Source organism: Pogona vitticeps, chromosome 7 (assembly GCF_051106095.1).
Source record: "Pogona vitticeps strain Pit_001003342236 chromosome 7, PviZW2.1, whole genome shotgun sequence".
NCBI classification, from domain to species: Eukaryota; Metazoa; Chordata; class Lepidosauria; order Squamata; family Agamidae; genus Pogona; species Pogona vitticeps.
In genome coordinates this window covers 2,949,629-2,959,155 of record NC_135789.1, presented here as the reverse complement: position 1 = coordinate 2,959,155, position 9,527 = coordinate 2,949,629, and the positions used below count along the sequence as shown (strand labels likewise).

The window sequence follows — 9,527 nt, the reverse complement described above, 5'->3', positions numbered from 1 at the left end:
GTCTTCCAACAGCGCAGGGAGAGAAGAAAACCCAACTTGAGTTTGCTGAGAGCTTAAGGAAGGAAAAGGTCTTTTTCTCCAAGTGGTTTCTAAAGGGACATTCGACCAGCTTCTCTCAACGCACCGAAAAGACATCAGCAGGAGTTGTGTGATGTCTATTTATAGGCTGCCTCTTTCAAGTCTCAGCCTGTCACCTTGGAGAGCCGAACCCCGAGAGTCCAACCGTTTGGCCGAAACCTTCAGAGGCAGTGTGGCTCCCTGCTGTCACTCCAAGGTGATGGACATCCACAGACCCATTGGTGCCAGCCATCCATTGCAGGAGGAGAAGGCAGAAATGTCAGTTTCTTTGCAGACAAGCAAAAGGATCTAGGAGGGAAACGACCACAGGGCCACGATCCATAAATGGCCATTCACAGAAAACCAAGAAGCACCAAGAAGCCTAACCCTACCTCGCTATCCATCGGTTCCCCACCATGCCCCTTGCTCCCCGTTACCTTAAATGCTGTGCCGCTGCCCTTGTTCTAACAGAGTTTACTGCAGGAAAAACTGTCAGCCCATCCATCAAGATGCAGTTGAATGAAAAATTTAAGGAGAAAGCATTGTATGACAGCTGATAAAAGCTAGGGAAGTGTGCAGAGGAACTCAGAAGTATCGTCTGTCTCCCTAGCTCTGCCTAGAGAGGAGACTGGCTCGTTTGTGGGTGTTGCATTCCATTTTACTCATTTGAAAAGCATAAACACAAGCGTTCTGTCATATAGCCTACGACCGAGTGCCATTTAATCCCAATTATGCTCTATTATTAGCAGACATGCTCTTTATTCTTGTGGCATATTAATTGCATACCTCGCCAAGCTGCATATTAGCCCAATTATAGCCCATCCCTTCTTTCCACGCTACTTCTGCATCAACCATCCTACCTTACATCTTTATATAGATCAAAAATTTACAAATCAGTCCAAACAACTCACTGTAGTTCCAAAGAGGCTTGCGGTGTGATTATTAATTAAGGAGTAATGAACAATTTCACCAGGGTCTTTTGTCTTCAGATAAATATTCAATAGCATTCACTGAAAAAAAAATCAGAATTGAAAAGATCAGCCCCACCCTTTTTCACAAGGCCTTGATTAATCTAAGACTTCTTCCGTAATAAACAAAGACTAAGCCAGTCTCAAGAGACTTGTACTGTATGGAAGAATTGCTGTTAGTTTATTATACAGTACATGTATCTCTGACTTACTCCCAAAATACATGTTTTAAAAACTGTTCCACTGAAAATAAGACCTAACCTGCAAATAAGCCCTAGTATGATTTTTCAGGATGCTTGTAATACCCCAAGAACAAGCCCTAGTTAAGAGAAAGCCCGCCCTCCACCCTTGTGCAGCATTGTGCAGCAACCAGAAGATGATGACGTGACTGTATTTGAATAAATGTAGATTGTACATGAAAAAGAATAAAGCATCCCCTGAAAAGAAGCCCTAATGCATTTTGGAGCAAAAATTAATATAAGACCGTGTCTTATTTTCAAGGAAATAGGGTAGTCTGCTGCTTATATATCACCCCACAGCACTTAAAGCACTCTCTGGGTGGCTTACAATTTAATTATGCAGGCTACACATTGCCCCCTCCCCCAGCAAGCTGGGGACTCAATTTACCAACCTCAGAAGGATGAAAAGCTGAGTTAACCTGGAGAGGGCTACCTGAGATTGAACCCAGGTCGTGAGCAGTGTTTTGGCTGCAATACTGCAGTTTAACCATTGTGTCACGAGGCTCCACACAAATTAGACATTTTAAAAGGTTGGGAGGGGGACCTTAAACAATCTCCCTCTTAAAAACAATGGCTAGGCAATTAAAATCACAATGCTAGTCACAGAAACAGTTTAAATGCCCACAGGAGAAGACCTGCTATCACTCTTATTCCCGAAAACAGATTTTGTAGTCTGGAAGAAACCCAGCAGAAAGCTCTTTCTTGTCCATTTGCCACACAGATCTAGCTTTTAGTGATTTCTGTTAGCTATGTACTCCTTTTGTGGTCGTTTTCCAAACCCAGCAGCTTTGAAGATGGCCACTGAAGCAACCAATGTGTTCATCATCCCCTAAATGTGAAACTATCTGTGTAGTTCTTGTTGTTTGGCCCAAACCATTCTTCCAAGGTTTTAGGTAGGCTGCAACCACTGCATCATTTCCAAGACCAGCGACATACAACACATCACTTTCTAGTTCTTATTGAACTACAAATCCCATCAGCCTTAGGCAGCATTGCCAACAGGAGGCATGATAGGAATCGCAATCCAACCATATCTGCAGGATCAAGAATTCCACATGTTTAGAGAGAGCATGAGATTGGTTCCATCGGTGGTTTTAACTCGAGTCGAGTCTAATCTGCTTTTGATCAGGAGACGTACCAGAGGCAAGAGGGGTTCAGCACATGTTTAATAGGCAGGAGGTTCCTGGTTCAAATCTCAGGTGTCTCCAGTAGACAGGATTAGGTAAAAGCAACAGGTGATGAGAAAGACCTTTTTCTGCCTGACGCCCTGGAGATCTGGCCAACGCTACGGAACCAGATGGACAGACAACAGAACAGGGTATAAAGGCAGCTTATCAGAAAACCATTCTCTTCCACTGATGGCACTGCAATGTCCTTGGAGGAAAAACACACACACACACACATGCTATTCCCCAGGGAAGGAGAAAAATGAAGGCCCAGCAGGTGAACAGCAGAGAATAAAGTGGAGAGCAGAGAAAACAGCACAGCCTTTTCTAGAAAAACACCATCTGGGATGACTTCTCCTGCCTCCCTTTCAGTCATCGGCCACCCGCCTCTGCAATGTGCAAGAACAGCACAGTGCAAGAAATAACCCCCCCTGTGGAACAGATTTGTCATTCCCATCTCTCCCGGTGGAGCACCGACCGAGTTGTTTGCCTTACAAGGGATGCAAGTCCCAGACAATGTCGTGAATTCTCAAGCCGGGTTGATCCACTTCACAGCCTGAGGCATATAATAGCACCCCACTTCAATTCGACATAGAGAACTGGCCGTGGGAAGAGTCTCTTATGCATTGTGCATTAAGGTAACAGTCTAGGCAAGGGGGTCACGAGGCAGACCCCATGGCAAAGATGTATTTTGTCCCAATATCTTACTGCCACCTCCCCAGATCTGCTGCTTGTGGCCACTGCCTCACCTTGCCTTATGGCAGGGCTGGTCCAAGTCATACAATGGCCTTGAAAGCCATGGGGGTATGAGGCTTCTGGAGGAAGCAACCTCTACCAAGAGAGAAATGAGTTTTAGCCACACCTGAGCAGTATTTTTGAATCTTTAGGTGTCAGGCCAGGGAGCCAAACCAGCCCCCTCCACACACAAACCTGAGTTATTTGCAGGCTTGAGAAGACCAAAAGGTTTGCAAAATTAGGAGTATCTTGGCAAGGAACCAAAGCAGAACGGATGGCGTTCTGTGGGCATGTAAACGCTGCTTCGTTATTCCAAAACCTACGTCAGTTGCAGCCAGGCCCATAAACTGTTTGTTCTAGACAATCACCTCTGTTCCAGCTTACAAGGGAATACACAGAGTAAGATTCAATTCAATATTTTTAGAGAATATTTTATTAGTGCAATCTACCTAGGAGCCTTCTGGGAAGTACTGTGGAAATTCATGATGCATGTCGGAGAAAGAAACACATAGATGCACACACGGCACATGAAATGTTAAGATCATAATGTACAGGCTTCTGGAGAGTCAGAACATGTAAAGAATCGCAACATGACTCAGCCAAACTGTGAACCAAGATGTGCAATCACAGCGTATCTGGCATAGACACACCATCTCCAAAGGAATCGGCAGCCCCAGGTAAACATGCCTTGAGAATCAACACACTTCACTAATCAGTGCAGACATTAGACCAATTCTACCCAATGGCTGATGCCCACCCACCCCTCCCATCTATGCTGGTTAAAGCTTTTGCACATCACACATGGGGGGGGGGATGTAATCCCTACACTGCGAGGACAGGCCTTCTGCAAGAGGCAAAGAAGTCACAAACCCCTCCCTTTTGTCAGAGATCCACTGCAACCCTTCAATGCAAAGCAGCAGGACCCTTCTGGCTCCCTCCTTCCTGCCCAGACAGACTTGAGAAAGAAAACAACAACAACAACATGCTTTTGAGCATCAGTTCCTCAAAGGGGAGCTGAAGGGAACAGAAGCAGAAGGCTTATGTGGAAGCATCCACGGCCTGATCGACTCTGATTGAGTCCATCAAAAGTCAACAATTAAGCCACTTTTCTTTAAAGAAAACAAAGGGGGGGGGGAAAGAGGCAAGCAAACATATAATAAATATGACAAAGCATCTCCCTCTCCCGCCATGACAATAAACTGTAACGCAACGACTAAACCCTTCCGTTCCCCTCAACCCGCCCTCCCCAGTTTTTAGCCAAGGAAACAGGGACGTCAGTGAAACACCTGAAAGCTGCTCATCTGGCAAACAGCAGTCCCTGTCCAGTTTCACACCGCCAAGCCCCTCTCCAAAAACGCACACAGAAGCATGACCTAAAGAAGCACCAGAGTCTCAAGGCCTTTCCGAAGCCGCACGTCAGCAATCACTCTTAAAAATACAAAACTGAAAATCAAGCCATTGGGGAGCCATTCAGAGTTCTTCCTTTCTTGGGGTGTGGGAGACGATTCCAGATGTTTTCTTGGCTTTGTCCTGGATTAACGCAGCCCCGTGGAGCCAACCAGAGGGGGCAGGCTGCCCGCGAAGGGGGCCGAGGAGCAGGGAAACTGAACGGAGGGCACAAGGGGTGCTATCACAGGACAAGACAAATTTCAGAGGAGGGCAAAAGGACTCGGGAGTGTCCAGCCATCCTCTCTGATCGTCACGAGCCTTATCTTCCCCCTGCGCCAGCTCCACATTGCTCAAACAGCACTTCCACGTTACTGCCTTCGGTCTTCGGTCTCCGATCTGGAAAACGCCATCACCCCATCCTCAGCACCTGCAGTGCAAAAGAAAAATCAATCAAACAAGGAAATATGGATTTAACTGTGTGGCACAACTTTATTTGTTTACACCAAGAACCAGAAGAACCAACTGATTTCTTTCACTGTGGAAATATCAATTTTCCTAAAGGTAAAAGTGCCCGTGGGGGAGATGAGGTGGGTGGGGAAGGATACTGGTATTTTAACACATAATTCCTGTGCTATTCTTGATCACTTGTAATCTCTTACATTATCTTTTCACCACAGGTATGAGAGGCAGAGAACCATATACAGTAAGCTAAAAATACTGTATTTTCACTGAGCATTCAGAACACTGGTTTTTATAACTGTGGGCTCAAATACACCTTGAGATATGGATAGAGTGCCATTTGAGAGAACTCAAATCCAAACAAACACAGAAAAGATGTCATCGCTTGAACTGGCATGGATAAGCAAGTGCCAGGGCCCATGAACTGTCCCGATGGTTATTATCCTTTTCCTTTAGTGCATCCAGTTCATGTACAAGGTAGCTGCTCTGTAGCCTCAGGGAACAAGGGAAAGAACTAGCCCTAGATGAATACTTCAGCTACTGTGCTTCATTAATTAAATCAAATATATACTGTACTATTGGCCATTCTAACTTTGAGGAGAGTCATCTTCAAAGTGCTGTTAAAACTGGGAGAGACACAAGTTCAGATCCCGGACTGAAAGTCACTCAGCAATCACGGGGGCAGTCACAATCTCTCAGACCCATCCACGTCCCTGGATGTTTAGGATTAAAAAGAGGTATCTTATGTGACACTTGCAAAAGTCTTTGGAGACAGACCGTGTCACCATAATTAGATCTTTAACACTCTTCAAGCTGCCTTGGATCCTTTTTGGGAGAAAGCAGGCATGTAAGTATTTGAAAATAAATTAATGAATTAACTGCGCACATAGGAAAAGTCCCGGATGAATTACCACTACTGGCTAAGTGGGTACTTTGCTGCTGCGTTCATGTAACTCTTCGGCAAGCCCTTCCGTCCAATCGGGCTGCAGCCTCTTCTTCAAGCAGGCTCTTGTGCCGAGCTCAATTTGCTCCAGAACATCTGGTTTCCAAACCTGACACAGAGGAAGCGGTTGATACTTCCATTTCCAGATCCGCCGGCAATCAGAACCAAATTAAGAAGCTGCTTGCGTTCCAGGAGTCCCCACCCACGCAGCTGCGGATGTTTGGCTAAGTGGGCGATTGATCTCTCGTTTTAAAAAATGATCTTTGCCATTTAAGTACAAGCGACAATGTGAAATGAATTTTTTTTTTTGGTCAGGCCCCACACAAACTAATTAGGCTTGCGTGAACAGATTATTTCTTTTAATAAGGCTTTCTTTGAAGCCTCCGAGTTAAAAGGATTAGATAGGAGAGACAATCGCGCCAAATGCAACAGGCACAACATGGGTCCTTCTTCCAGAGAAAACACTCCCAAGGAAGCCACTTCTTAGTTTTGGGAAACTCATTTAAACTCCCAAACCAGGCCGGCATCTTTTGCCATCCCAGCTCAAAGGGTCACCGTGCGTCTGGAAAAAGATGGCGGGTGAGAAGATGGTCATGATAACACTTTGGTGCCTGAAAGTTGATTTCAATCTGTACTGCAAAGTGCCCTGTGCCATAGCCTATGCTTTTTTTATCAAGAGCACAGGACTTTACCTTTACAAATGCATCATTGTTAATTGCTAAACCTCAAGAGTAGAAAAAGTTTCCCAAATTGCAAGCTAGAGAGGAGTTACAAATAAAGAGTACTGTAGTCAGATTGTCAAGACACCTGGAGCTACCCATGTGAGCAGCTACTTCCATCGCATAAGAAACATTATGAATGTATTTGTTTGTTTGTTTAAAACATTCTGAGCCTGCTTTTCTCCTTAAAAGGACCTAAGGCAGTTTGCATGTTTAAAATACAATACAAAGGCTAACAATAGTGAGTATACAAATACTCAAAAGGATCAAACAAATGCCACACACAAAAAATAAGCAACACCAAAACACAAATTGACCTCCAAAAATGCTGCTAATCCCATCTACCAAAACTAACAACCTTAATATACATGGTATTTGTCTGAACCATCAGCCATGACAAAAGTTACCATTCAGTCAAGAATGTGGAGTACCAAGACTTATGTAAGTCAAATACAAATGCACAACACTGCAGGAGTAAAAAACTTTACACAGGCAAGCTGTACTGCATCCTTCTTCAACCCAATGTCCTCTTTAGCTCTACCAGACTGCAACTCTGAGAGAGCAGTTTATGCTTATGATGTTTGTTTTCTTATTTTGCTTTTGTTACTTTTACTGTATTTTTACACATTACTGGTGTTCGAGGTTGTCTTGTATGTTCCTTATATGTGCCTCTGTAAACTGTTCAGAATAGTGGTTCACTACTAGAGTGGGATACAAGTCCAATCAATCAATGAATCAATCAATCAGTCTCCAAGGATTAGTGAGGGCTAATGGAAGTTGAAGCCAAAAAATATCCAAAAGACAACGAAGCTGGGAAAGACCGTGTTATGACAAAAGTCTAAAAAGCTCCTTTCCCACATAGGGATCTACTGCTGCTAACGAAATCTAGATAGTACTGATGATTTTGAAACGGTTCCAGGTGTCTGCCTCTTGCTTCCCTATAAACACAATCATTCTGCAAAAAGTGGAAGAGATTCTCGCCACTACATTCTTCCCCCAAATGCAAAAGCTTAAGGGATCTATGTAGTTCATCTAAGTGGAAGACGGCAAGAAGCACCCGTTGGAATCATCGAACGTCACAGCCCCTGGCACAGAAAAACCCCAAAAGCTCCTTATCAAGACTCTCATGCTCAGGGTCAATCATGTCAAACCATGGGAGTGGATTTAACCTTTGAGAGCCCTAACGGATCGGATCAGATCAGTGAGTTGGAATGCCTTTTGGTGGGTAATGGGCTGGACAGCCAAGCACTCTATAACCTGTTCAGTCCTGAGTGAACCAACATGAGCGATCACTAAATGTCAGCTCTTGAGGAGAAGGATGTCCCATCAACTGTGTTGTCTCACCTGCACTTTTCAAGACAAGGGTGAATACTGGCCTGACAGAATCCACTCTCTGTGCTCACATTATAGCAGGGTTACCCAAGCTAAGCAGCTTAGTATGCCAAGACAAATTAAGTGCAAGGTCTTTAAAAAAAAAAGACTTTAAGATAAATGGCCAAGAGAGGCAATCTCTCAAGCTTTCTGCAAGTTCCTCATCTGCACGACAGAACATCTTCATCATGAAACAGACTTCTAAATGTCCTTTAGAGATCGGAGTCCAACATTCATATTAAATTTGAAGCCCGGCACAGTGAAACCATGTTTTTCCACGTTTCTTGCTCTCCAATAAAGCCTAAGCAAGAACAGAAACCTCCCTGGTGCTGAAACCACCAAGAATATAAGGATGGAGGGAGCACGGGGAGAGGACCTCCCCCTCAAAGCATATACAACGTCTAAGTCAGGCTATGGACAGCAAAGAATTCTGAGCCTAGAGCAGAACATAACTCACAACTTTTCTAGTCAAACCCCGTTTCCTGGTGTTACCTCAAGCTTTTGTCTTTTGAAAGACGACTGGGGAGGAGAAAGCCATTTTGTTGCTGCTGCTATGATTTTTTTTAAAAAGCCGTGCTGTTTGACTGCAGATTGCCCAGAGGTCTTCCAGTAGCCCTGGGCCTCCTGCCCGCCCACTGCTGTGGTGTACCCTGAGATCTGGTGGAAAAGGACAAGAGGACAGATGCAAAACCAAGTGCTCCCATTAACGGGCACCACCTTTCTTTCGATCTAGAGATGTCTTTGCTAAAGAGATTCCATGGGAAGCAGGGTTTCCTAGCAACAGCCAGCTCATAGGTGACATCACAGCCCACCAGGCAAAGGAGCTGGGTTACCTAACAACAGCAGATGCTCCTCTCTCGCCTCCATCCCCAATCTTCATTCGCGTCCAAAACTCAACGATCTTAAAAGCCCACAACACTTGTTTCAAGATGAATTCCCGCAGCCTTCCAACAGCCTGACACCCAACCTCAGAGGCGCCATATTCAGATGACAATGGCCACTGCTTCTTACCAAGCCACAGGCTGAGAAAGCACTAGCAGCCAAGAGGAGAGTTGGGTTTCCAGCATGTAGTCAATACAGTTAGACTTCAGCCACTATAGGATCTTCCAAGGAGCAATAATATAAGAATTGCTTCTGGTCTCAGATGAGGGCTCACATAACTGAATATCTACCCTCACTTACAAAACTTCTTCCACCTAGACAAACAAGATGAAAGAATAAAAGGTCTACCTTTTCCCTCTCCTTTGTCGTTGTTACATGCCGGCAAGTTGCCCTTGACTAATGACGGCCCCGTGAGTGAATGATCTCCAAAATGTCTCGCTCTAAGCCCTGCTCAGCTCTTGCAAACTCAACCCTAGGGCTTCCTTTAGGGACTCAGTCCCTCTCATATTGGGGTCTTCCTCTTCCCCTGCTCCCTGTCATAGAATGTCTCACACCAATCCTGCAAGATCAGCTGTTTGCCACTCCTTATTTTTAGCTAA

The 9,527-nt window shown here is 44.8% G+C and overlaps 1 protein-coding gene across 1 annotated transcript in view; it reads right to left on the bottom strand.

Moving 5' to 3' along the window:
* Positions 1-3,580: 3,580 nt before the first annotated feature.
* The window catches only part of CTNNBIP1 (catenin beta interacting protein 1), a 28,524-nt gene continuing 22,577 nt past the window's right edge, over positions 3,581-9,527 (bottom strand). The window contains exon 6 of the mRNA XM_020782224.3: positions 3,581-4,981. Coding sequence (XP_020637883.1) covers positions 4,923-4,981 — 59 coding nt within the window. The 3' untranslated portion in view covers positions 3,581-4,922. The remainder of the gene's footprint in view (positions 4,982-9,527) is intronic.